Below are 27,889 nucleotides of genomic sequence, written 5' to 3'. Positions count from 1 at the left end.
GATCACTACTTTTTCATAAGAATTTGTAATATTAAGAACTTTACCAATGCTGTCTTTGAATGAAAGAACTGCATATTATTTGATTTTATAATTTTGTATTGTTTGATTCTTCATTTTCCTTATCCCTCATGGCCCTCCCACTTATGAGGTAATTACTATCTAAAGATAGTTTTAAAGGGTGATAATGCAAAATCCTACATTCTTATATCATTCCTTACAGTAATAACAAAGATTCCATAAAAGAAACACTAACATATCAAACTGAATAAAGGGTCATCTCTATTCTATTCTCTTAACATCTTGTTCGCAACAAAACTTGTCCAGCCACTTCTCAAAAGAATTTACTGTTTTGGTGTCAACTGCACTGGGAGATAAATAGTAGTATCACTTGTTTTATCGTTAAGTTTGTTTTATGATAATGGATATTGAATTTTTAAGTTCTCTTCATGCCTTTCTGTATCATTTGTCGTTTATTAGAAATCTGCTCTTGTTTATCAAAGTGTTTTACTCTTAGAATTTGATACGTCAATCATATATCCTCCTAGGCTTTGTTATGATGGTATAGGTGATCTCGCAGCTTTCAGTCTTTCTTCATATGTGAGTTTACAAAGGCAAGGTATATGGTTGCTCTTCTCTGCACATTTTCAATAGTGTTAGGAGGGTGGATATGTTGGAAATGAAATGTTTGAAGACAATATGTGGTGTGAGGTGGTTTGATCAAGTAAGTAATGAAAGAGAAAGAGAGATGTGTGGAAATAAAAAGAGTGTGGTTGAGAGAGCACAAGAGGGTGCGTTGATATGGTTTGGTCACATGGAGAGAATGAGTGAGGAGAGATTAACAAAGAGGATATATGTGGCAGAGGTTGAGGGAACGAGAAGTGGGAGACCAAATTGAAGGTGGAAGGATGGAGTGAAAAAGATTTTGAGCGATCAGGACCTGAACACAGGAGGATGAAAGGCATGCAAGGAATAGAGGGAATTGGAATGATTTGGTGTACCAGGGTGGACAACATTGGGTGGTGCAACAACACATGGAATGGTGTATGTGAGTGAGGCATGTAAAGACAAGCATATATGGAGACTTTTTTTTTGCCATGGTCCCCCTGTTGATGAGAGTTCCTGGAGGAAATGGGTGTCAGTGATAGCTGTATAGATAGATAAGAGTATGTAGCATCTTTTACCCTCTTTAGATAAGAGTATGTAGCATCTTTTACCCTCTTTATTGCCAGAAATCCAGCAGCCAACACCCATTCAGTATCATTGCATTCAGCCAGCACTTGAAGGTCGAGATGTTATTGGAGCTGCAAAGACTGGCTCTGGCAAAACACTAGCATTTGTCATTCCTGTCTTGCAACAACTTTCACTTGATCCATATGGCATTTTTGCTCTTGTCCTGACACCTACAAGGGAACTTGCTTTTCAGGTGAGTGTTTTTCCAACTGAATTAAGTAGATGTATTTCAGTTTGTCAGTTTGCTCCATATTCTGAGGACTGTTCATCCCATGAACTCCAATATGAGTATGATCATATTGTAGGATCTAGGTTCCAACAGAGCTGGCATGCTTTAGGATGGAAGTTACATTACTTAATGTCAAATAATGATCCTGTAAGACAAAAATTAGCCAGCTGTTAGTGACATACCACAGTCATTTGAAACTTATCTGCTGTTTGTCTTACAGTGAAGTACTTGTTCATAGTGTTGGGTGGAGTGAGATAGCTAGGGCAAAGAAATTTGTGAACACCATTAACCCACTGAAGGCTAACCCCCATCTCCCCATACACGTATGGATAATATAATGTCAGCAAAAAACCTTGTCTGCTCCGTATATTTTCAAAGGCAACACATGGCTGAGGTTTATGGTAGATTCAAGCATAAGATGCTCTGAGGGTGAAATCATCCCATGGTTGGTCATGGAGACTAGTGTTTCTGACAGTGTGAGCTCCAGCAGCCTGCCACATTGTTCCTCAGATTATCTTGAAAGGAATTTCTTTCTCAACTCCTCTTAGCTGCAACTTCATTTTGAGAAATTCCCTTCTGGGTGCTGTATTTCTTCCATCTGCTCTTCAAGATGGTTGGCTCTAACCTTTCTAAGGAGGACAAAGCTTGTATTTTTGCCAGGAAGCAAGAAACTGTGAGTACATGTGAAATTTTTTGGTGCACTGGGTGCTCAGAATGCATAATCAGGTGGTTGCTTGCCAGCACTTATGGCCTCCCAGGCGATGTCATCCCACCAAAACCTATCCCTGGTCATCCAAGGAAGACTTTTAGATCTTCTGATTACTTCCTAAGATTAAAAGTATTCAAGCGACCCTTCATTTCAGTTGCTGATTTCAAGATTAGACATCCAGAACTTTTAGGAAATGTCTTTCAAAGAATCGTTTATCATCTGAAAAAGGACCTCCACATTCCCTCTGCATACCAGATGCTAAACCCCTGCTTACAAGGGAAATGAAATGCAAATGCCTCACATTTGCAAAGAAATACAAGGACTGGAGTGAGCAATAGTGGAGTAAGTTGATGTTTTAAATTGAAAATTTCTTTAAGTGTACACTTGAGGTCAGGAAGGGTGAGATCGGAGGGTGCAAAATGGTATGACTCGTTTCACAGTGAAGACAGTGAAATGCCCAGATAGTGTGATGAACTGGGGGTTGCTTTAGTGGTGCTGTGGATAGGGGATGTTGATTTCTTATCACTGAAAACTTTACATTGAATGGAGAGCAGTACGGTTAGGTGCTAGAGGTCCATCTGCTTCCTTTTTATGATGTTTACAGGTATGATCACTTTATGCAGGATAGTACCTCTTGCCAGAAGGTTAGAGAGGTGATAAATTGGTTATTATAGAAAAATGTTCAACTGCTGGAGTGGCCTGGGAGCTACTCAGACCTTAACAACTATCAAGAACTCATAGAACCAGATGAAAGTCAAGCTTGCTTCCTGCAACACCTTTTTTCATAGTCTCCCTCCCATGCATATTTACTCTCAAGTTTGTTCGTTTTTTCTCCTTAACCTTTGTCTCCCTCACCCACATTAGATGTATATTGTAATCTTTAATGTTACCCTCTGATGCACATACTTCTAAGTTATTCTTTTATTTGCATCATTTGTAGTCTCCAGTATCTTTAATAGTACTCTGTATCGTTCTTAGTGTTTGGTCCGTGAACTACCTAAAGGATAACAAAAAATTTGAAGTACAAAGATGGGTTATGAAACTAATTTCAGTAATGTGTCAAGAGAGATTAAGAAGAATAAATCTTTTCTCTTTTGAATCATTAACTGAATATAGGCATTTGATCCAAGCTCTCATAATTTTCAGTTGATTTGATGATGTAAATCATGAAGACACTTGAAATTTTATCCCTGGGGATAGGGGAGAAAGAATACTTCCCATGTATTCCCTGCGTGTCGTAGAAGGCGACTAAAAGGGGAGGGAGCGGGGGGCTGGAAATCCTCCCCTCTCGTTTTTTTTTTTTTAATTTTCCAAAAGAAGGAACAGAGAATTGGACCAGGTGAGGGTATTCCCTCAAAGGCCCAGTCCTCTGTTCTTAACGCTACCTCGCTACTGCGGGAAATGGCGAATAGTTTGAAAGAAAGAAAAAAGACTTGAAATTCAAAGCAATACAGATAGAAAAAAATGTATTGTAACTTAAGGAGAGAATCAAAAGCAGTTTTTTCCATCTAGCATTCTTGAACTTAAGAACGTAAAGTCAGATTCTGTTAATTCAAAAATTTAATTCCTTCAGAAACTGGTCAGATAAATGTTTTGTTTTTTAGGTTTTTACTAAATGAAAACAAACAAACATACAGTACATGCCAGTACATGCAATAACTTGATTTACTTAATTTGCAGATCAAGAAGGCAGTCCTTTTCCAGAAATTCATTAACACGAAATAGATTAGCATAATTAGTGTAGATGGTAATCATTAGTCATTTTTATTCTGCTCCGTAAAATTCCATGATGGTAAACAAGATACAACAGTAGTTGTAAAATACAGTAGGTTGAATTATGAATATTCATCACTACAAATCAGACTGGAAAAAGATCATTGAAAACATTATAAGCACAAAATGGAATGAGATTTGAAGATTCAAACAGTGATCTGGTGACAAACTCAAAAAAATATCCTGTGAGAGATAATCATTGAACAGATTACAAAGGAAAGTACAAAATTGAAAATATCTGAAGACAGAAAAATGTGGATGAATAGAAGAAAGGTGTGTAAAAAGAAAATGAGACTAATAAAAGAAACAAGAACAAGAAAGAAAATGAGACTAATAAAAGAAACAAGAACAAGTGAATTAGATGAAAAAAGTAAAAAATCCAGGTGTAGAAATATTTAAATCCTAAAGAAGAGAACAAAAATAGATGGAGATAAAGTTATACAGAACATGGAAAAGAATCTTAATTCTTTGTTTACATACATGAACAAAACAAAAAACATGAAAATAGAGATGGGACTGCCTAAGTTAGTTGAAAAGTATATTAAAAATTGACTCCTATGAAAGATTCAAGATAATGATGTAGATCGTTATTCAGTTCATATGGAAGGAGAATTTGAAGATGAATTGTTTAGTGAATAAGATAAACTTGTGTTCATAAATATAGAGGTGTCTTGATGTAAATAAGTGAATGATCAGAGAAAATTCAACTCCATAACCAGACAGAATCCCAGCCATGTTACTCAAAAAGACAGAAACAGCAATAGCAAAACCACCGATATTACCATTTAGGTAAAGTCTGGTTGAGAGCAAAATTGCAAACATTCACAAATTGGTACATGTAATGCCAATACAAAGAAGAGGATGTAAGCTAATACCCAAACAATACAGCTTGACTTCACATGTGATGAAAATTTTTGAAAGTGATAAAAGGACATTAAACCATCTGATTAAGAAAAGTCATGTGTATGAAGGCCAACATGGATTTGTGCTAGGAAAAAGCAGGCAAACCCATTTATTAGCTCATTACAGTGACATCTATGAAACTTGAATCCAATGAAAAAGAATGGATTTTGTTTTTCTTGACCTTGCAAAGGTTGATGAAATGGGTACTTGGCATAAGCGCCATGACATTTAGACACTGAGCATAAACAAATGTGGTCTTTGTTGTCTTTTTCTAGCACTACCTTGCATGCACACAGGGGAGGGGGGGTGCTGTTTCATGTGTGGCGGAGTGGCGACGGGAATGGATGAAGGCAGCAAGTATGAATATGTACATGTGTATATATGTATATTTCTATGTATGCATACGTTGAAGTGTATAGGTACGTATATGTGCGTGTATGGGTGCTTATGTATATACATGTGTATGTGGGTGGGTTGGGCCATTCTTTAGTCTGTTTCCTTGTGCTACCTCGCTAATGCGGGAGACTGCCGTCATGTGTAATGCATTGAAACCACAGCTCCCTTTCCACATCCAGGCCCCACAAAACTTTCCATGGTTTATCCCAGACACTTCGCATACCCTGGTTCAATCCATTGACAGCATGTCAACCCCGGTATACCACATGATTCCAATTCACTCTATTCTTTGCATGCCTTTCACCCTCCTGTATGTTCAGGCACCAATCACTCAAAATCTTTTTCGCTCCATCTTTCCGCCACGAATTTGGTCTCCCACTTCTCCTCGTTCCCTCCTCCTCTTGACATATATCCTCTTTGTCAATCTTTCCTCACTCATTCTCTCCATGTGACCAAACCATTTCAATACACCCTCTTCTGCTCTCTCAGTCACACTCTTTTTATTACCACACATCTCTCTTACCCTTTCATTACTTACTCGATCAAACCATCTCACACATATTGTCCTCAAAATCTCATTTCCAACACATCCACCCTCCGCACAACCCTATCTATAACCCATGCCACGCCACCATATAACATTGTTGGAACCACTATTCCTTCAAACATACCCATTTTTGCTCTCTGAGATAACGTTTTCCCCTTCTACACGTTCTTCAACGCTCCCAAAACCTTTGCCCCCTTCCCCTCCCTGTGACTCACTTTTGCTTCCATGGTTTCATCCGCTGCTAAATCCACTCCCAGATATCTAAAACACTTCACTTCCTCCAGTTTTTCTCCATTCAAACTTACCTCCCAATTAACTTGTCCCTCAACCCTACTGAACCTAATAACCTTGCTCTTATTCACATTTACTCTCAACTTTCTTCTTTCACACACTTTACCAGACTCAGTCACCAGTTTCTGCAGTTTCTCATCCGAATCAGCCGCCAGTGCTGTATCACCAGCAAACAACTGACTCACTTCCCAAGCCCTCTCATCCAGAACATACTGTATACTTGTCCCTCTCTCCAAAACTCTTGCAGTCACCTTCCTAACAACCCCATCCATAAACAAACAACCATGGAGACATCACACACCCCTTCCACAAACTGACATTCACTGGGAACCAGTCACTTTCCTCTCTTCCTACTCTTAGACATGCCATACATCCTCGATAAAAACTTCACTGCTTCAAGCAACTTACCTCCCACACCATATACTCTTAATACCTTCCACAGAGCATCTCTGTCAACTCATATCATATGCCTTCCCCAGATCCATAAGTGCTACATACAAATCCATTTGTTTTTCTAAGTATTTCTCACATACATTCTTCAAAGCAAACACCTGAAATGGGATGGCCTAGATTACGGACTCAGTTTTCTGTGCTGTCTTAAATAACTTGAAAGAAGAAAAACATGAAACTATTGGAATTTAATGGAGATAGATTTGAGCAAAAAAGGATCAAGAAAAGATTAATTAGTAGTGCCATGTAAAGATTTGACAGGAAATTGATAGAAAGTAGGTCAAATGTGAAAGTATCAGGGGTTATCATAAATGAGAAACTTTGATTTCAGAGAACATTTTTTTGAGAAGATAGCACTATGTAGTCAAGTAATGAGTGGTATGAATCTGAGAACTTTTTGTACATGCTAGAAACCGATTGATGGAAATGTTTAATGCATGTATAAGAAGCAAAATTGAATACTGCTGTTTTGTATGGTTTTGAACAAAACAATTAGAAATGAACATATAAGAGGGAATTCATAAGCACCACACAGGCATAATGTATGGGATTGAACATATGGACTACCATGAAAGGCTGAAAGAAGCAAAAGATATATGATAATCTGTGCATGGCAAAAGCTTGAAAGTATGTAAGAGATGTTAAACCTGCAAGCATAGTATCAACTTGAAGGTATAAGAAAAATGTATTAAGTGTGAAAACCTCAACATGAAAGATACAAATTTGTTAAATCTTCAAGAATACCATGGTACATTAGGAAAATAAATCCAAATGATATGTGATGGCCTTGCCAGGAAGCTTGAATGATCATTCAATGTACTACTGCTTGAAGAAATAAGAAGCGTGAATAGAACTACAGGAATATAAAACAAAACTTGACGTGGATGAAATTAGTCCAGATGAACCAAGAATTGATAAATATGTAATGCTAGTGGCAGCTGAGAAAACTAGTCGTACATATCATGTAATGTGAGACACGATGAGTGTTTTGTGCTTACCCTGCCAATCTGGCTGTCTTGTCATAGGAACACTCTTTTCAGGTAGTGTAGGGTGGGGAGATAACCTTCATAATCTTCATTTTAATTTTTTATGTCTGGAATGGAAGTTGTTAATATTAGAATATTTTATGGCAGATAACCTTTTCATAGTCCAATAGGTATTGTTCTATGTTTTTATATGTACTTCTAGATGTGCTTTTTTTTTTTTTTTTTTTTTTACCTCAACTGTGTGCCAGTATGGCTGTTTATCTATCATCTAATGTCACTCTTCCTTATCTTTCATGATCATCATTTCTCATTCCTTCATTCTCCAAGTTGTACATTTTCATGTCTAAAGAGCCATTTTATATGCTTGAGTTCCATTATCTATCCACTGTACAGTATCTGTTAGAGGCCTGTTTTTTGCCCGTATCAAAAGTTAAAGTTTTTATTTTTTAATTTTGCGGTTTTCTTATATGCATTATATATATTTCTTCCCAATATACTGAAAAAGGTTTAGCAGCTGCCAGGTTGGCTTTTTTAGTTTTCTGATACTCTTCAGTGTTTGCTTCATGGCCATCCACTGAACATTTTATGTCTTCGTATACACCTTTTTTTTTTAACGAGCTTGGGATTTCAAATAATTGATTTTGGAAGTACAGATCCTACTAGAATTTAGGTGGATATGAAAAACCCATATGGGTTCCTATAACATTATTAGCCCCAGTATCATGGCTCAAGTACAGCTAACCTGAGGTGTATTTCTAATGCTTTGTACTCAGTAATGCTTTTATGATTTATGTCTAACCTAAGGTAGTTGCAATAAAAGAGATGTATTACTGTACCTCTAGTAAACCATCATCTTGATTATTAGCAAGTACACTTTTGAATTGCCTAAATCCTTATCGGACATCCCTACATTATATCAGATGTTGATTTAATAGGTACTGTGTGTGGATTAAAACACCCTTAGCAAGTTAATGTCAAGATATTGTATACTTACAGGTGTGATGAGTAGATCATTCCTTCTTACAGATAGCTGACCAGTTCCGAGGCCTTGGAATTCCAGTATCGTTGCGGCTGAGTGTGGTTGTTGGGGGTTTGGACAGAATAGCACAGAGTGCAGAATTGAGTAGGTCTCCCCATGTGGTTGTGGCCACACCAGGACGTCTGGCAGATATTTTAGAAGCATCACCAGACTTTACCCTCAAGAGGTAAAGATTTTACATATTAGAAACTTCCTTAAAGTAGATATGATGCAGTGTGAAATATATTAACTGAATGATGAACCAGAAGGAATGATAGAAATCCAGGGATTCTTAAAACTGAACTTTCTCTGCTTGTCATACTCACTTCTTCCAGCTTTCCTTACAGCATTCATGACTTCTTCCTTTTCTGTCTCATTCTGCACCCATTCCTGATCCCAGCTTTTTGAATTGTTTTTTTCCTCTTTATTTCAAAACTTCACCATTGAGTTTCTTTTTCACACATATTTGCCATTTCCTGCATTAGTGAGGTAGCATTAAGAACAGAGGACTGAGCCTGAGAGGAAATATCCTCACTTGGCCCCCTTCTGTGTTCCTTTTTTTTTGGAAAAGTAGAAAATGAAAGGGGAGGATTTCCAGTCACTCGCTCCCTCCCCTTTTAGTTGTCATCTACGAGACACAGGGAACATGTGGAAAGTATTGTTTCTCCCCCATCTCCAAGTATATAAGTTTTTTACCTCAAATAATTTCTTTTAACAGTGTAGCCTGTAGCATAACTTTTTGCCATTCACTCCTGACACATATCCTCTTCATCAACCTTTCCTCACTCATTCTCTTCATACATCCAAACCATTTCAGCATACCCTCTTCAGCTTTCTCAACCACACCTATTCCCTACACTGCATACATAGTCACCCCTCTCTCCAAAACTCTCTCATTTACCTACCTCACCACCCTATCTATAAATTGTTAACCATGATGACATCACACACTTTGTTCTCTTCCCACACATACTTTTTACTGCTTCTAGCAGCTTTCCTGCCACACCTTATATTCTTAAAACCTTCCATAAGGCATTTTTATCAGCCCTATCATATACTATCTCCAGATCCGTAAATGATACATGCAGATCCATCTCTTTCGAGTATTTTTCACACACATTCCATAAAGCAAACACTTGATCCACACATCTTTTTCTGAAACCACTCTGCTCCTCCCAGATCTGATACTCTTTACATGCCTTCACTCTCTCAATTACTACCCTCCCATACATCTTACAGGGTATACTCAACAAACTTTTACCTCTGTAGTTTGTACACTCACCTTAATCCCCCTGCCTTTATACAGTGGCACTATACATGCATTCTGCCAATCATCAGGGACTTTACCATGATTCATTTATACCCAGCTCTCATTTACTCTTTTTCAACCCCTGCAACTTCTTCTTGACTTCCTGCCACTTTCTCTTATACATTTCCCAGTCATTTGCACTGCTTCCTTGTAAATACTGCCCTTTCCTCCTTCAATAGCAACTTTACCTTTTCATCCCACCACCCACTACCCTTTCTAATCTTCCTACCTCCTGCCTTTTGCATGCCACGTGCATCCCTTGTGTCTGCTAGCATTGCTTCTCTAAATACCTCCCATTCCTCACCCACTCCCCTTGCTTCATATACTCTCAACTTTTGCCATTCTACATTCAGTCTCCTAGTATTTCTTCATACAATTGTTTTCCAAGCTTACATACTTTCACCATTCCCTTCTCACTTATATTGTTTCCTCATTCTAAAACTGTTACAAATCTTCACCCTCACCTTCACTAGATAGTGATTAGACATCCCATCATCTGCCTCTCACAGCACATTTACATCCAGAAGTCTCTTTACACGCCTGTCAACTAATATGGAATCCAGTAATGCCCAGTGACCATCTTTCCTACTTGTATGTATACTCGTGTATGTTCCTCGTTTTAAACCGGGTTTTGGCAGTCACCAGTCCTTTTTCAGCACACACCTTCACCTTATGGTCTTGATGGCATCCATCCCTGTGTACTGAAAGAGCTTGCCTCTGAACTTGCACCAGTGCTTGCTCATTTGTTCTGTTTGTGTTTAAAAACCACAACTTTTCCTATGCACTGATACATCCCTCCCTAAGAAGGGTGATTGATCTGACCCCTCTAACTATTGTCCTGTTGTTTTGACATCTACCACTTCCAAAATCTTTGAATCTCTCCTCAACTCCCATATCCTTAAACACCTTGAAAATCACAGTCTTCTCTCTGATCACCAGTATGGCTTCTGTAAGGTGAGATCCACTGATGATATTATTTCTTGTCTTACTAATGTCTGGTCATCATCCCTGAAAGATTTTGGGGAGTCATATGTAGTTGCCGTTGACACCTAAGGCTTTTGACAGGGTGTGGCATTGGGGTCTCATCTCTGAGCTACGTAGGCTTTAATGTAACAGGACTGTAGCAATATGCTTAACCTTCAAGGCACCTTAGTACATGGTTTATGTATTCCCACCAGACCTTTTTTTCCTGCTGTAGGAGTCCCTTTATTGTCTGTAGGGCTCTTGCATTGCTCATGAAGGCTGATTGCATCCACCAGGTGGGACCACTGGTTATAAAATTTAGTGATGTTGTGTATGTGTATGAGGAGAGAGTGAGGGGCAGTTCAGCAGTTAAGTGTTTGGTCTTGACTGTGGTAATTGCATCATGAACATGAAGAGTCTGGAGGAATGTTGAGTCTTTGTTTGTAATGTTGTATGGTTGGGTGTTGTCCAGAAGATGTAACTTGTTGATGTCTAGAGTTTGTGGTTTCAGACAAGTTTGTCTGGTGGGATGATGTTCAGAACCAAGTTGGAGGATGGATATATTCATGTATATATTTTATTTTTTTTTGTCACTGTCTCCCGCGTTTGCGAGGTAGCGCAAGGAAACAGACGAAAGAAATGGCCCAACCCACCCCCATACACATGTATATACATACGTCCACACACGCAAATATACATACCTACACATCTTTCCATGGTTTACCCCAGACGCTTCACATGCCCCGATTCAATCCACTGACAGCACGTCAACCCCGGTATACCACATCGCTCCAATTCACTCTATTCCTTGCCCTCCTTTCACCCTCCTGCATGTTCAGGCCCCGATCACACAAAATCTTTTTCACTCCATCTTTCCACCTCCAATTTGGTCTCCCTCTTCTCCTCGTTCCCTCCACCTCCGACACATATATCCTCTTGGTCAATCTTTCCTCACTCATTCTCTCCATGTGCCCAAACCATTTCAAAACACCCTCTTCTGCTCTCTCAACCACGCTCTTTTTATTTCCACACATCTCTCTTACCCTTACGTTAATTACTCGATCAAACCACCTCACACCACACATTGTCCTCAAACATCTCATTTCCAGCACATCCGTCCTCCTGCGCACAACTCTATCCATAGCCCACGCCTCGCAACCATACAACATTGTTGGAACCACTATTCCTTCAAACATACCCATTTTTGCTTTCCGAGATAATGTTCTCGACTTCCAAACATTCTTCAAGGCTCCCAGAATTTTCGCCCCCTCCTCCACCCTATGATCCACTTCCGCTTCCATGGTTCCATCCGCTGCCAGATCCACTCCCAGATATCTAAAACACTTCACTTCCTCCAGTTTTTCTCCATTCAAGGGAGCAAATGGGAACTTCAGTGAAGGGCACAAATGGGGAGGTGATAACAAGTAGTGGTGATGTGAGAAGGAGATGGAGTGAGTATTTTGAAGGTTTGTTGAATGTGTTTGATGATAGAGTGGCAGATATAGGGTGTTTTGGTCGAGGTGGTGTGCAAAGTGGGAGGGTTAGGGAAAATGATTTGGTAAACAGAGAAGAGGTAGTGAAAGCTTTGCGGAAGATGAAAGCCGGCAAGCAGCAGGTTTGGATGGTATTGCAGTGGAATTTATTAAAAAAGGGGGTGACTGTATTGTTGACTGGTTGGTAAGGTTATTTAATGTATGTATGACTCATGGTGAGGTGCCTGAGGATTGGCGGAATGCGTGCATAGTGCCATTGTACAAAGGCAAAGGGGATAAGAGTGAGTGCTCAAATTACAGAGGTATAAGTTTGTTGAGTATTCCTGGTAAATTATATGGGAGGGTATTGATTGAGAGGGTGAAGGCATGTACAGAGCATCAGATTGGGGAAGAGCAGTGTGGTTTCAGAAGTGGTAGAGGATGTGTGGATCAGGTGTTTGCTTTTAAGAATGTATGTGAGAAATACTTAGAAAAGCAAATGGATTTGTATGTAGCATTTATGGATCTGGAGAAGGCATATGATAGAGTTGATAGAGATGCTCTGTGGAAGGTATTAAGAATATATGGTGTGGGAGGAAAGTTGTTAGAAGCAGTGAAAAGTTTATATCGAGGATGTAAGGCATGTGTACGTGTAGGAAGAGAGGAAAGTGATTGGTTCTCAGTGAATGTAGGTTTGCGGCAGGGGTGTGTGATGTCTCCATGGTTGTTTAATTTGTTTATGGATGGGGTTGTTAGGGAGGTAAATGCAAGAGTTTTGGAAAGAGGGGCAAGTATGATGTCTGTTGGGGATGAGAGAGCTTGGGAAGTGAGTCAGTTGTTGTTCGCTGATGATACAGCGCTGGTGGCTGATTCATGTGAGAAACTGCAGAAGCTGGTGACTGAGTTTGGTAAAGTGTGTGGAAGAAGAAAGTTAAGAGTAAATGTGAATAAGAGCAAGGTTATTAGGTACAGTAGGGTTGAGGGTCAAGTCAATTGGGAGGTGAGTTTGAATGGAGAAAAACTGGAGGAAGTGAAGTGTTTTAGATATCTGGGAGTGGATCTGGCGGCGGATGGAACCATGGAAGCGGAAGTGGATCATAGGGTGGGGGAGGGGGCGAAAATTCTGGGGGCCTTGAAGAATGTGTGGAAGTCGAGAACATTATCTCGGAAAGCAAAAATGGGTATGTTTGAAGGAATAGTGGTTCCAACAATGTTGTATGGTTGCGAGGCGTGGGCTATGGATAGAGTTGTGCGCAGGAGGATGGATGTGCTGGAAATGAGATGTTTGAGGACAATGTGGTGTGAGGTGGTTTGATCGAGTGAGTAACGTAAGGGTAAGAGAGATGTGTGGAAATAAAAAGAGCGTGGTTGAGAGAGCAGAAGAGGGTGTTTTGAAGTGGTTTGGGCACATGGAGAGAATGAGTGAGGAAAGATTGACCAAGAGGATATATGTGTCGGAGGTGGAGGGAACGAGGAGAAGAGGGAGACCAAATTGGAGGTGGAAAGATGGAGTGAAAAAGATTTTGTGTGATCGGGGCCTGAACATGCAGGAGGGTGAAAGGAGGGCAAGGAATAGAGTGAATTGGAGCGATGTGGTATACCGGGGTTGACGTGCTGTCAGTGGATTGAATCAAGGCATGTGAAGCGTCTGGGGTAAACCATGGAAAGCTGTGTAGGTATGTATATTTGCGTTCCCTCGTTCCCTCCACCTCCGACACATATATCCTCTTGGTCAATCTTTCCTCACTCATTCTCTCCATGTGCCCAAACCATTTCAAAACACCCTCTTCTGCTCTCTCAACCACGCTCTTTTTATTTCCACACATCTCTCTTACCCTTACGTTACTTACTCGATCAAACCACCTCACACCACACATTGTCCTCAAACATCTCATTTCCAGCACATCCATCCTCCTGCGCACATCTCTATCCATAGCCCACGCCTCGCAACCATACAACATTGTTGGAACCACTACCTCGCAACCATACAACATTGTTGGAACCACTATTCCTTCAAACATACCTATTTTTGCTTTCCGAGATAATGTTCTCGACTTCCACACATTTTTCAAGGCTCCCAAAATATATATATATATATATATATATATATATATATATATATATATATTTTTTTTTTTTTTTTTTCATACTATTTGCCATTTCCCGCATTAGCGAGGTAGCGTTCAGAACAGAGGACTGGGCCTTTGAGGTAATATCCTCATATGGCCCCCTTCTCTGTTCCTTCTTTTGGAAAATTTAAAAAAAAAAAATGAGAGGGGAGGATTTCCAGCCCCCCGCTCCCTTCCCTTTTAGTCGCCTTCTACGACATGCAGGGAATACGTATGAAGTATTCTTTCTCCCCTATATATATTTATCTATTTATTCACTTTGCTCTGCCGCCGTCCCCCGCGCCAGCGAGGTAGTGCAAGGAAACAGACGAAAGAATGGCCCAACCCACCCACATACACATGTATATACATACACGTCCACACACACCACATATACATACCTATACATCTCAACGTATACATATATATACACACATATATATACCCATGTACATAATTCATACTGTCTGCCTTTATTCATTCCCATCGCCACCCCGCCACACATGGAATAACAACATCCTTCCCCCTCATGTGTGTGAGGTAGTGCTAGGAAAAGACAACAAAGGCCCTATTCGTTCACACTCAGTCTCTAGCTGTCATGTAATAATGCACCGAAACCACAGCTCCCTTTCCACATCCAGGCCCCACAGAACTTTCCATGGTTTACCCCAAACGCTTCACATGCCCTGGTTCAATCCATTGACACCATGTCGACCCCAGTATACCACATCGTTCCAATTCACTCTATTCCTTGCATGCCTTTCACCCTCCTGCATGTTCAGGCCCCGATCACTCAAAATCTTTTTAAGATCATTTTGGTGTGTATATATTTTGTCAGGGTTGTTTTTTGCTGAGTGAGGGAAGATCTGTGGGTAAAGTTTGCTGAACCATTTTGCAGATGTAAGCATTTTGTTCATGTTTGGGGTTGTTGGTTATATATGGAGTAGTGTGAATGGGAAGGGTCTATTGCATTTGCAATGCCAAGCATGTTCAGGTGGGATTGACTTTGGGGGGACAATTGTTTCATTGTGTAGGTGTTGGGTATTTGTGATAACTTGACAGCAGGTGATTTGTTCTGGGTGCTTAGTTTTGTGTGATTTACAACTTTGTTACAATTGCTTATGTCAGAGTGGATAGTTATGCAGGTGAGGGATAGTTTAGGGAGGAGCTGGTGACTTGTTTTTAGTGGATACTAAAAAATTTTTTACAATTTGTGCTTTATTTTTTTTTAGGATAAAGTTCCTTGTTTTAGATGAAGCTGACCGGCTGATGGATGGAAGGTTTGACAAACAGCTGCATACCATCTGGACAGCTTTGCCAGAGAAGAGGCAGACTCTACTATTCTCTGCAACCATTACAGATAGACTACAACGAATGAAAAACCTAGCCACATCTGAGGTATTCTTGCTCTATTTGACATTATTTCTTTAGCTCTCCAACACAGTTATTGATTCTGAAATTGGTTAACAGTAATTTGTATAATTTTTGTTGATGGGAAAGTTATTAATAATAATGATAATATTTTTTATGATTATTATACTTAATTGCTGTTTCCCGCGTCAGCACGGTAGTGCCAGGAAACAGACGAAGAATGGTCCATCCACTCATACACACACACACATACATACATATGTAAAGGACCAGTCCTCTGTTCTTAACGCTACCTCGCTAACGCGGGAAATGGCGAATAGTTTGAAAGAAAAAGAAAAGAATATATATATATATATATATATATATATATATATATATATATTGTATATGCTCTGTGGAAGGTATTAAGAATATATGGTGTGGGAGGAAAGTTGTTAGAAGCAGTGAAAAGTTTTTATCGAGGATGTAAGGCATGTGTACGTGTAGGAAGAGAGGAAAGTGATTGGTTCTCAGTGAATGTAGGTTTGCGGCAGGGGTGTGTGATGTCTCCATGGTTGTTTAATTTGTTTATGGATGGGGTTGTTAGGGAGGTAAATGCAAGAGTTTTGGAAAGAGGGGCAAGTATGAAGTCTGTTGGGGATGAGAGAGCTTGGGAAGTGAGTCAGTTGTTGTTCGCTGATGATACAGCGCTGGTGGCTGATTCATGTGAGAAACTGCAGAAGCTGGTGACTGAGTTTGGTAAAGTGTGTGGAAGAAGAAAGTTAAGAGTAAATGTGAATAAGAGCAAGGTTATTAGGTACAGTACGGTTGAGGGTCAAGTCAATTGGGAGGTGAGTTTGAATGGAGAAAAACTGGAGAAAGTGAAGTGTTTTAGATATCTGGGAGTGGATCTGGCGGCGGATGGAACCATGGAAGCGGAAGTGGATCATAGGGTGGGGGAGGGGGCGAAAATTCTGGGGCCTTGAAGAATGTGTGGAAGTCGAGAACATTATCTCGGAAAGCAAAAATGGGTATGTTTGAAGGAATAGTGGTTCCAACAATGTTGTATGGTTGCGAGGCGTGGGCTATGGATAGAGTTGTGCGCAGGAGGATGGATGTGCTGGAAATGAGATGTATGAGGACAATGTGTGGTGTGAGGTGGTTTGATCGAGTGAGTAACGTAAGGGTAAGAGAGATGTGTGGAAATAAAAAGAGCGTGGTTGAGAGAGCAGAAGAGGGTGTTTTGAAGTGGTTTGGGCACATGGAGAGAATGAGTGAGGAAAGATTGACCAAGAGGATATATGTGTCGGAGGTGGAGGGAACGAGGAGAAGAGGGAGACCAAATTGGAGGTGGAAAGATGGAGTGAAAAAGATTTTGTGTGATCGGGGCCTGAATATGCAGGAGGGTGAAAGGAGGGCAAGGAATAGAGTGAATTGGAGCGATGTGGTATACCGGGGTTGACGTGCTGTCAGTGGATTGAATCAAGGCATGTGAAGCGTCTGGGGTAAACCATGGAAAGCTGTGTAGGTATGTATATTTGCGTGTGTGGATGTATGTATATACATGTGTATGGGGGGGGGGGGGGGTTGGGCCATTTCTTTCGTCTGTTTCCTTGCGCTACCTCGCAAACGCGGGAGACAGCGACAAAGTATAAAGTATAATATATATATATATATATATATATATATATATATATATATATATATATATATATATATATATATATTATTTTTATTTTTTTTTATTATACTTTGTCGCTGTCTCCCGCGTTTGCGAGGTAGCGCAAGGAAACAGACGAAAGAAATGGCCCAACCCCCCCCCCATACACATATGTATACATACGTCCACACACGCAAATATACATACCTACACAGCTTTCCATGGTTTACCCCAGACGCTTCACATGCCTTGATTCAATCCACTGACAGCACGTCAACCCCGGTATACCACATCGCTCCAATTCACTCTATTCCTTGCCCTCCTTTCACCCTCCTGCATGTTCAGGCCCCGATCACACAAAATCTTTTTCACTCCATCTTTCCACCTCTAATTTGGTCTCCCTCTTCTCCTTGTTCCCTCCACCTCCGACACATATATGCTCTTGGTCAATCTTTCCCCACTCATCCTCTCCATGTGCCCAAACCACTTCAAAACACCCTCTTCTGCTCTCTCAACCACGCTCTTTTTATTTCCACACATCTCTCTTACCCTTACGTTACTCACTCGAATCAAACCACCTCACACCACACATTGTCCTCAAACATCTCATTTCCAGCACATCCATCCTCCTGCACACAACTCTATCCATAGCCCACGCCTCGCAACCATACAACATTGTTGGAACCACTATTCCTTCAAACATACCCATTTTTGCTTTCCGAGATAATGTTCTCGACTTCCACACATTCTTCAAGGCTCCCAGAATTTTCGCCCCCTCCCCCACCCTATGATCCACTTCCGCTTCCATGGTTCCATCCGCTGCCAGATCCACTCCCAGATATCTAAAACACTTCACTTCCTCCAGTTTTTCTCCATTCAAACTCACCTCCCAATTGACTTGACCCTCAACCCTACTGTACCTAATAACCTTGCTCTTATTCACATTTACTCTTAACTTTCTTCTTCCACACACTTTACCAAACTCAGTCACCAGCTTCTGCAGTATCTCACATGAATCAGCCACCAGTGCTGTATCATCAGTGAACAACAACTGACTCACTTCCCAAGCTCTCTCATCCCCAACAGACTTCATACTTGCCCCTCTTTCCAAAACTCTTGCATTTACCTCCCTAACAACCCCATCCATAAACAAATTAAACAACCATGGAGACATCACACACCCCTGCCGCAAACCTACATTCACTGAGAACCAATCACTTTCCTCTCTTCCTACACGTACACATGCCTTACATCCTCGATAAAAACTTTTCACTGCTTCTAACAACTTTCCTCCCACACCATATATTCTTAATACCTTCCACAGAGCATCTCTATCAACTCTATCATATGCCTTCTCCAGATCCATAAATGCTACATACAAATCCATTTGCTTTTCTAAGTATTTCTCACATACATTCTTCAAAGCAAACACCTGATCCACACATCCTCTACCACTTCTGAAACCACACTGCTCTTCCCCAATCTGATGCTCTGTACATGCCTTCACCCTCTCAATCAATACCCTCCCATATAATTTACCAGGAATACTCAACAAACTTATACCTCTGTAATTTGAGCACTCGCTCTTATCCCCTTTGCCTTTGTACAATGGCACTATGCACGCATTCCGCCAATCCTCAGGCACCTCACCATGAGTCATACATACATTAAATAACCTTACCAACCAGTCAACAATACAGTCACCCCCTTTTTTAATAAATTCCACTGCAATACCATCCAAACCTGCTGCCTTGCCGGCTTTCATCTTCCGCAAAGCTTTTACTACCTCTTCTCTGTTTACCAAATCATTTTCCCTAACCCTCTCACTTTGCACACCACCTCGACCAAAACACCCTATATCTGCCACTCTATCATCAAACACATTCAACACACCTTCAAAATACTCACTCCATCTCCTTCTCACATCACCACTACTTGTTATCACCTCCCCATTTGTGCCCTTCACTGAAGTTCCATGGAAAGCTGTGTGGGGCCTGCATGTGGAAAGGGAGCTGTGGTTTCGGGCATTATTGCATGACAGCTAGAGACAGAATGTGAATGAATGAGGCCTTTGTTGTCTTTTCCTAGCGCTACCCCGCACACATGAGGGGGGAGGGGGATGGTATTCCATGTGTGGCGAGGTGGCGATGGGAATGAATAGAGGCAGACAGTGTGAATTGTGTGCATGGGTATATATGTATGTGTCTGTGTGTGTATATATATGTGTACATTGAGATGTATAGGTATGTATATTTGCGTGTGTGGACGTGTGTGTATATACATGTGTATGGGGGTGGGTTTGGCCATTTCTTTCGCCTGTTTCCTTGTGCTACCTCGCAAACGCGGGAGACAGCGACAAAGCAAAATAAATTAATAAATAAATTATTATTATTTTTTTTTTTTTTTTTTTTGCTTTGTCACTGTCTCCCGCGTTTGCGAGGTAGCGCAAGGAAACAGACGAAAGAAATGGCCCAACCCACCCCCATACATATGTATATACATACGTCCACACACGCAAATATACATACCTACACAGCTTTCCATGGTTTACCCCAGACGCCTCACATGCCCTGATTCAATCCGCTGACAGCACGTCAACCCCGGTATACCACATCGCTCCAATTCACTCTATTCCTTGCCCTCCTTTCACCCTCCTGCATGTTCAGGCCCCGATCACACAAAATCTTTTTCACTCCATCTTTCCACCTCCAATTTGGTCTCCCTCTTCTCCTCGTTCCCTCCACCTCCGACACATATATCCTCTTGGTCAATCTTTCCTCACTCATTCTCTCCATGTGCCCAAACCATTTCAAAACACCCTTTTCTGCTCTCTCAACCACGCTCTTTTTATTTCCACACATCTCCCTTACCCTTACGTTACTTACTCGATCAAACCACCTCACACCACACATTGTCCTCATACATCTCATTTCCAGCACATCCAACCTCCTGCGCACAACTCTATCCATAGCCCACGTCTCGCAACCATACAACATTGTTGGAACCACTATTCCTTCAAACATACCCATTTTTGCTTTCCGAGATAATGTTCTCGACTTCCACACATTCTTCAAGGCTCCCAGAATTTTCGCCCCCTCCCCCACCCTATGATCCACTTCCGCTTCCATGGTTCCATCCGGTGCCAGATCCACTCCCAGATATCTAAAACACTTCACTTCCTCCAGTTTTTCTCCATTCAAACTCACCTCCCAGTTGACTTGACCCTCAACCCTACTTTACCTAATAACCTTGCTCTTATTCACATTTACTCTTGACTTTCTTCTTTCACACACTTTACCAAACTCAGTCACCAGCTTCTGCAGTTTCTCACATGAATCAGCCACCAGCGCTGTATCATCAGCGAACAACAACTGACTCACTTCCCAAGCTCTCTCATCCCCAACAGACTTCATACTTGCCCCTCTTTCCAAAACTCTTGCATTCACCTCTCTAACAACCCCATCCATAAACAATTTAAACAACCATGGAGACATCACACACCCCTGCCGCAAACCTACATTCACTGAGAACCAATCACTTTCCTCTCTTCCTACACGTACACATGCCTTACATCCTCGATAAAAACTTTTCACTGCTTCTAACAACTTGCTTCCCACACCATATATTCTTAATACCTTCCACAGAGCATCTCTATCAACTCTATCATATGCCTTCTCCTGATCCATAAATGCTACATACAAATCCATTTGCTTTTCTAAGTATTTCTCATACATTCTTTTTTTTTTTTTTTTTTTTTTTCCGCTGTCTCCCGCGTTTGCGAGGTAGCGCAAGGAAACAGACGAAAGAAAATGGCCCAACCCACCCCCATACACATGTATATACATACATCCACACACGCAAATATACATACCTACACAGCTTTCCATGGTTTACCCCAGACGCTTCACATCACCTGATTCAATCCACTGACAGCACGTCAACCCCGGTATACCACATCGCTCCAATTCACTCTATTCCTTGCCCTCCTTTCACCCTCCTGCATGTTCAGGCCCCGATCACACAAAATCTTTTTCACTCCATCTTTCCACCTCCAATTTGGTCTCCCTCTTCTCCTCGTTCCCTCCACCTCCGACACATATATCCTCTTGGTCAATCTTTCCTCACTCATTCTCTCCATGTGCCCAAACCATTTCAAAACACCCTCTTCTGCTCTCTCAACCAGGCTCTTTTTATTTCCACACATCTCTCTTACCCTTACGTTACTTACTCGATCAAACCACCTCACACCACACATTGTCCTCAAACATCTCATTTCCAGCACATCCATCCTCCTGCACACCACTCTATCCATAGCCCACGCCTCGCAATCATACAACCATACAACATTCTTATTATTATTATTATTATTATTATTATTATTATTATTATTATTATTATTATTATTATGATTATTATGATTTTTCCATAAAGACTAACTTGTCTGTTCCAAGTGCTACTCTGTTAGGGCCTGAAGGGGAAGATGATAAAACAGAAAAGTAAGATTCACTGTATTATATTGCCATGATTAGGGTCATATCAATTTCATATTTTTGCAGGTGTTTCTTTGGCAGTCATCCATGAGACAGCAGGTGACTGTTCAGCAGCTGGATGAGCGCTATTCCTTAGTTAACCCCGTCGTGAAGGATGCCACTATGGTTGTAACAGTATTGCAGCTCACTAAAGAGAAACCAAAGGGACTGATCATCATTTTCACTGATACCTGCAAGAATACACAGGTATGGATAAATCTTTAATATATGGAAGGTTGAGGTTGGTGAATTGCTTCTGTTCTCACCTACAGCCAGATTAGAGCTATAACTTATAAAATTTATTTCATATAGTTTTTTTTTTTCTTTCATACTTGTTCCCCATCTCCCACACTAGTAAGGTAGCACAAGGAAGAGGTGAAGGGAGGGAAGGCCTCACATTCATTCTTTATCTGTCATGGGTAATATACTGAAACCTTTCTGTGGTATCCCCCGGCTGCTTCACATGCCCTGGTCCGATCCATTGACAGCACTTTGCTCCTTTTATACCACATCACTCCAATTCACTGTATTTTCTGCATGTTTTTCACCCTCCTACACATACATAAAATGTAAGGATAAGTGACAATTGTTTTGAGAATTATTTACTAAATGAGTCAAGCCTGCTCCACAAAGGCTGCATTTTTTGAACAAAAGGAATCTGTTGAGTTACGTAGCTTGACACAAATGTACAAACTAAGCTCACTCTTATAAATAGTTTTTTTTTTTTCAAAGTCCCATGCATGTTAGATGCTATATGTCTGGTAAGAGAGATTTTATTCTTATAAGTTTTTTGCATATTTGGTAAAGTTTTGGTGAAACTGTGGTATATAAATGTTATATGGTTGCAAGGCATGGGCTATAGATAGGGTTGTGCAGAGGAGGGTGGATGTGTTGGAAATGAAATGTTTGGGGACAATATGTGGTGTGAGGTGGTTTGATCGAGTAAGTAATGAAAGGGTGAGAGAGATGTGTGGTAATAAAAAAGAGTGCGGTTGAGAGAGCAGAGGAGGGTGTATTGAAATGGTTTGGTCACATGGAGAGAATGAGTGAGGAAAGATTGATAAAGAGAATATATGTGTCAGAGGTGGAGGGAACGAGGAGAAGTGGGAGACCAAATTGGAGGTGGAAGGATGGAGTGAAAAAGTTTTTGAGTGATTGGGGCCTGAACATGCAGGAGGGTAAAAGGCGTGCAAGGAATAGAGTGAATTGGAACGACGTGGTATACCAGGGTTGACATGCTGTCAGTGGATTCAACCAGGGCATGTGAAGCATCTGGGGTAAACCATGGAAAGTTTTGTGGGGCCTAGATGTGGAAAGGGAGCTGTGGTTTTGGTGCATGACGCATGACAGCTTGAGACTGAATGTGAATGAATGTGGCCTTTGTTGTCTTTTCCTAACGCTACCTTGCATATGCGCAGTGGGAGGGGGATGCCATTTCAAGTGTGGTGGGGTGGCGACGGGAATGGATGAAGGCAGCATGTGTGGATGTGTACACGTGTATATATGTATATGTCTGTGTATGTATATGTATATAAATGTGTATGTGGGTGGGTTGGGCTATTCTTTTGTGTGTTTCCTTGCGCTACCTCACTAATGCAGGAGACAGCGACTAAGTATAATAATGATAATGTATATTTTATTTATTATACTTTGTCGCTGTCTCCCGCGTTAGCGAGGTAATGCAAGGAAACAGACGAAAGAATGGCCCAACCCACCCACATACACACGTATATACATACATACATCTGTTTCCTTGCGCTACCTTGCTAACGCGGGAGACAGCGACAAAGCAAAATGAATAATAAATGAATATGATAATGATGATAATAATGATAATAATGGAAATTGTCCATGAGGTCCCAAGTTGAATATCAGAACAGGTATGTAGATAGGTAAGTAAATATATATACAGATATCATTGTATTGGTCATTGAAGGTGTCTTTTTATTAAGATTCAGTACCAACAGACACATAACTAAACATTATTATTGTGATATAGTGCCAACAGAAACATAGCTGAATATTATTGTGATACAGTACCAACAAAAACATAGCTGAATGTTAATATAGCAAGTAGAGTTAGATTTAGCCTTTTGCATGCTAGACAATATCAAGCTTGAGCTTAAAACTGTGACAGACCCCTTTCTAATTCTAGATGGTTTTCCTTGCAGGTATTGAGCATGTTGCTTAACACTCTGGGGATTGAATGTGTATCACTGCACTCCATGATGTCTCAGAAACAGCGACTATCTGCCTTGGCACGATTCAAGTCCTCACAAGTGAAGGTCCTTGTTGCTACTGATGTTGCTAGCCGAGGGCTAGATATCCCTTTGGTTAGTGTAGATGAGTATTTGAAGTAATTGCTGTTGTTTCATTTGTTATGAAAATAGAAAAAGTGTATCATTAGCTATTTTTAATTTGAAGCAGTTATGCATTTTTTAGATACTACTTGTCTTCATTATTATTCTGAAAACCTGTTTCATGCTGTGAGAAGTTGTTTACTTGAACCTTTCAATATTTGTTAGTGTAGTATCCATTTTTCTTTGTCTGTTTGCGTAGTACGGGGAGGGAGCTCTCTACTTGTGGAACCCCGTGGATGTGCAGTTAACTGTATGTGCTGTATGGAGAGGGAGTTTTACTCTTATGAATGTTATGCCTTTTGGTTGCTCTATCACATCTGTAAAGTATTGTTCCTGGTCAGTCATCAGTCTGTTTTAAAAACTTAAAGGTTGTGATCAGGTCACCCCACACTTGTCTCGCTTCCAAGGTTGAAAATTTTAAAGCCTATAGTGTTTCTCTGTAACTCAGCTCTCTTAATCTGGAACCATCTTTATTTCTCTCCTCTGGACCTTCTCGAATATGTCTGTACTTTTCTAGGTAATGTTGTGACCAGACCTGAGGAGTATATTCTAGTTTTCACCTTATGTATAATATGAATAGCTTGCTAAGTTTTTGCTTAACCAAATACTTGAATGATATTCTGTAATTTATGTGCATGAATAATTACCTATTTGTGACAAGCTGTTTTTATTGGATGGAGTGTGAGTTGCTCACTCATGGGGTCCCAGCTTTTGAACATTCTCTGCTATCTTACAGCTTCTTGAATTTATGTGTGCTTTCTGCATTAACCATGTCCTCAGTCATTCTCCTCCATTTATCCACCACTCATATGCTATAAAAGTATTTCTTTTCATCCTTGTTGGGAAGTTTCTTACTTAATTTCATGGAACGTCCTCTGGTTGTTCTATCCCTACATCTATCAAAGAAGTGTCCACTTTTTCAATCTCTTTAAAAACTTTTAGGTTGTGATGAAATCACCTTTCACTTATATCTCTTTCAAGATAGGTAAATTTAAAGCCTCCAGCCTTTCCCTATTGCTTAGCTTTCGTAATTCTGGAGTCATCTTTGTTACCATACTTTGGACCTTTTCTAAGTGCTTTTTGTGCTTCTTTATGTGTGATGACTCCCACCCAGACAAAATTCCACATCAAGGCCAGGCCTTAATTATAATATATATCCCTGGGGATAGGGGAGAAAGAATACTTCCCACGTATTCCCTGCGTGTTGTAGAAGGCGACTAAAAGGGGAGGGAGCGGGGGGCTGGAAATCCTCCCCTCTCACTTTTTTTTTTAATTTTCCAAAAGAGGGAACAGAGAAGGGGCCCAGGTGAGGATATTCCCTCAAGGGCCCAGTCCTCTGTTCTCAACGCTACCTCGCTAATGCGGGAAATAGCGAATAGTATGAAAGAAAGAAAGAAGAGGTTAATGAAAGGGGAAAAGAAAAGCCAAGAAAAGTACTTACGAATTTTGGAGGATGTGAAAAGCCAGTCCTTTAAAAAAATGCCAGGTTATAATTATTGGGAAAGACTAGAGAGGCTAGAGGGTTCTAAAGTTTTGAGGTGTAGGGATAGAAACAGTTATTGAAACAGCCCACCCTTGAGTTGCCAACAGCCACACAGGTATCATGTGACGCATTGACTTGCCGAGTATTATATGGTCTATCTATTGATGGGGCCACACAAGCAACCAGTTCTTTGTAGCAAAAATTAAAGTAATACCTGTAGGAGAGGGAAAGGGAGCCAACATTGTGGCATGGGACATGTCAATCAGGTTTTGAAGTGAGCTCGGGAGAGTTGGCCTAAGACTGCTCCCAGCTCAACCATGTCGAGAAAGGATGCTGATCTAGAACCACCCCAGATGTAAGAGCAGTATTCCATACAAGGACAAATTAATTTGTAGTATAAATGTAGCAACTGTTAGGAAGAAAAGAAATTTCAACATCCAAACAGTATTCCCAGTTTCTAAGAGGCAGACTTAGCTATTGATGTAATATGAAGTTTCCAATATAGTGTAGGTGTTACAGTAATATTAAGTATGTTCATTGAATCAAGGTGTGAGATTACAGATCCATTGAAGGAAAGAGAAAAGTTATGAGAAATTTTTGTCAGAGATGGGCAGAAACTGGGTCTTGAAGGCATTAAAGTTAACCAGATTTTGTCTACCCCTCTGAGATATTCTGTCCAGTTCTGAGTTTATTGGGGAAATTGTGGTGAGACAAGATGCAGATTGAGTGAGAGAAGAGCAGATATGAAGGATAGGAAGGTATGCAGTCTTGAGTTATTAACCTATGAGTACATTTGGTTATTTGTGGAAGAAAGGAAATTATTGATAAAAACGAGCAAAAGTGTAGGAGACAGGACAGAACTCGAGGGACTATTGTTGGAGAAAAAGGGAGAGGCTGATCCATCAACAACCATGAAGATAGACCAGCTAGAGAGGAACAAAATGAGAGAGGCGGCAAAAAGAGGGGAGCTTAGAGATGAGACTCCAATACCTAACCCTGTTAGAAGATTTGGATATATATCAAGGGCAGCTATATAGGATTCCCCAAAATCTTCCCAGGATGATGACTAAACATTACTGAGATAGGAAAGACCACCATCAGTGGATCTTGCAACACAAAAGTAATACTGGTGATCAGAGGGAAGACTGTGAGGTTCAAGATGTCTGAGGATATGGGAGCTGAGGAGGAATTTAAAGACTCAAAATTATGACAGAGCAACAGGACGATAGTTAAAGGAACAGGATATAGCAATGCCTGCTTCCAAGAGATCTGTTTTTAAAAGAGAGACAGAACAGATGAGCAGGTACAGGTACAAGTTTGGAGACACACTTTTTCAGTATACAAGGATGGATGCCATCAAGTCTATAAATCTTACTAGTGTCCAGAAAAAGAAGTGCTTTTTGGACATTTTGGCATTATGTAGGATATGGATAGCTTGCTAAATATTTCTTTATCCATGTATTTGAAAGATATTTTGATGTTTGCCAGCAGACAGTTTGTTTCCTTAACTGTTTCTCTGATATGGGACAATGGTGACAGGTGAGGCCATCTTTCGCCTTGTCCCATCTTTATTACTTTACATATGCTTAGATTGCATTTCATCAACCATGTTTCAGACCAACTTTTGATTCTGTTTAGGTTCCTTTGTAAGCTAATGCAATCCTCCTCTCTTTTTACTTACCTCATGACCTTTTCGTTATCTGTAAGCATATTCAGATATGATTCCATACCTTCAGGCAGTTTGTGTATGTGTGTGTGTTAATTTGTACAGTTAGTAATGGAAGATGTTAGGAAGTTCAAAGTTGCCACAGGATTAACCCTCACATACTGTTCCTGTGAGTTAATTTGGAAGTAAACAAATTTTAAGAACAGGATATAGTTCAAGAAGAGGTTGTAAATTTTCATAATTGGGAAGATAAAAGTCTTTACTTCTGTCTTGTACATGGCCTTCTGCTTTACAGTGTAAAGGTTTATCCATAGCCTTCCCATGCACCACAGTATCTTTGCATTTATGATTATCTACCTGTCTGTCTATCTTTCTATTTATATCTCTGATACCCATTCTGTTTGGGAACTCCCTCAAGAGATGGCCACAGCCAAAGAGTCTCCTCCATACATGGTGA

General features: G+C 40.5%; 1 protein-coding gene across 1 annotated transcript in view; it reads left to right on the top strand.

Moving 5' to 3' along the window:
* The window catches only part of Dbp45A (putative ATP-dependent RNA helicase Dbp45A), a 56,605-nt gene that overhangs the window by 1,190 nt on the left and 27,526 nt on the right, over window positions 1–27,889 (top strand). Inside the window, exons 2-6 of the mRNA XM_071667735.1 lie at window positions 1,230–1,423; window positions 8,541–8,719; window positions 15,617–15,782; window positions 21,951–22,130; window positions 24,095–24,256. Of these exons, the coding sequence (XP_071523836.1) occupies window positions 1,230–1,423; window positions 8,541–8,719; window positions 15,617–15,782; window positions 21,951–22,130; window positions 24,095–24,256 (881 nt within the window). The remainder of the gene's footprint in view (window positions 1–1,229; window positions 1,424–8,540; window positions 8,720–15,616; window positions 15,783–21,950; window positions 22,131–24,094; window positions 24,257–27,889) is intronic.

Source organism: Panulirus ornatus, chromosome 12 (assembly GCF_036320965.1).
Source record: "Panulirus ornatus isolate Po-2019 chromosome 12, ASM3632096v1, whole genome shotgun sequence".
Taxonomy (NCBI): Eukaryota; Metazoa; Arthropoda; class Malacostraca; order Decapoda; family Palinuridae; genus Panulirus; species Panulirus ornatus.
The sequence above is the reverse complement of the archived record's forward strand: the minus strand, read 5'-3'. Positions and strand labels throughout refer to the sequence as shown.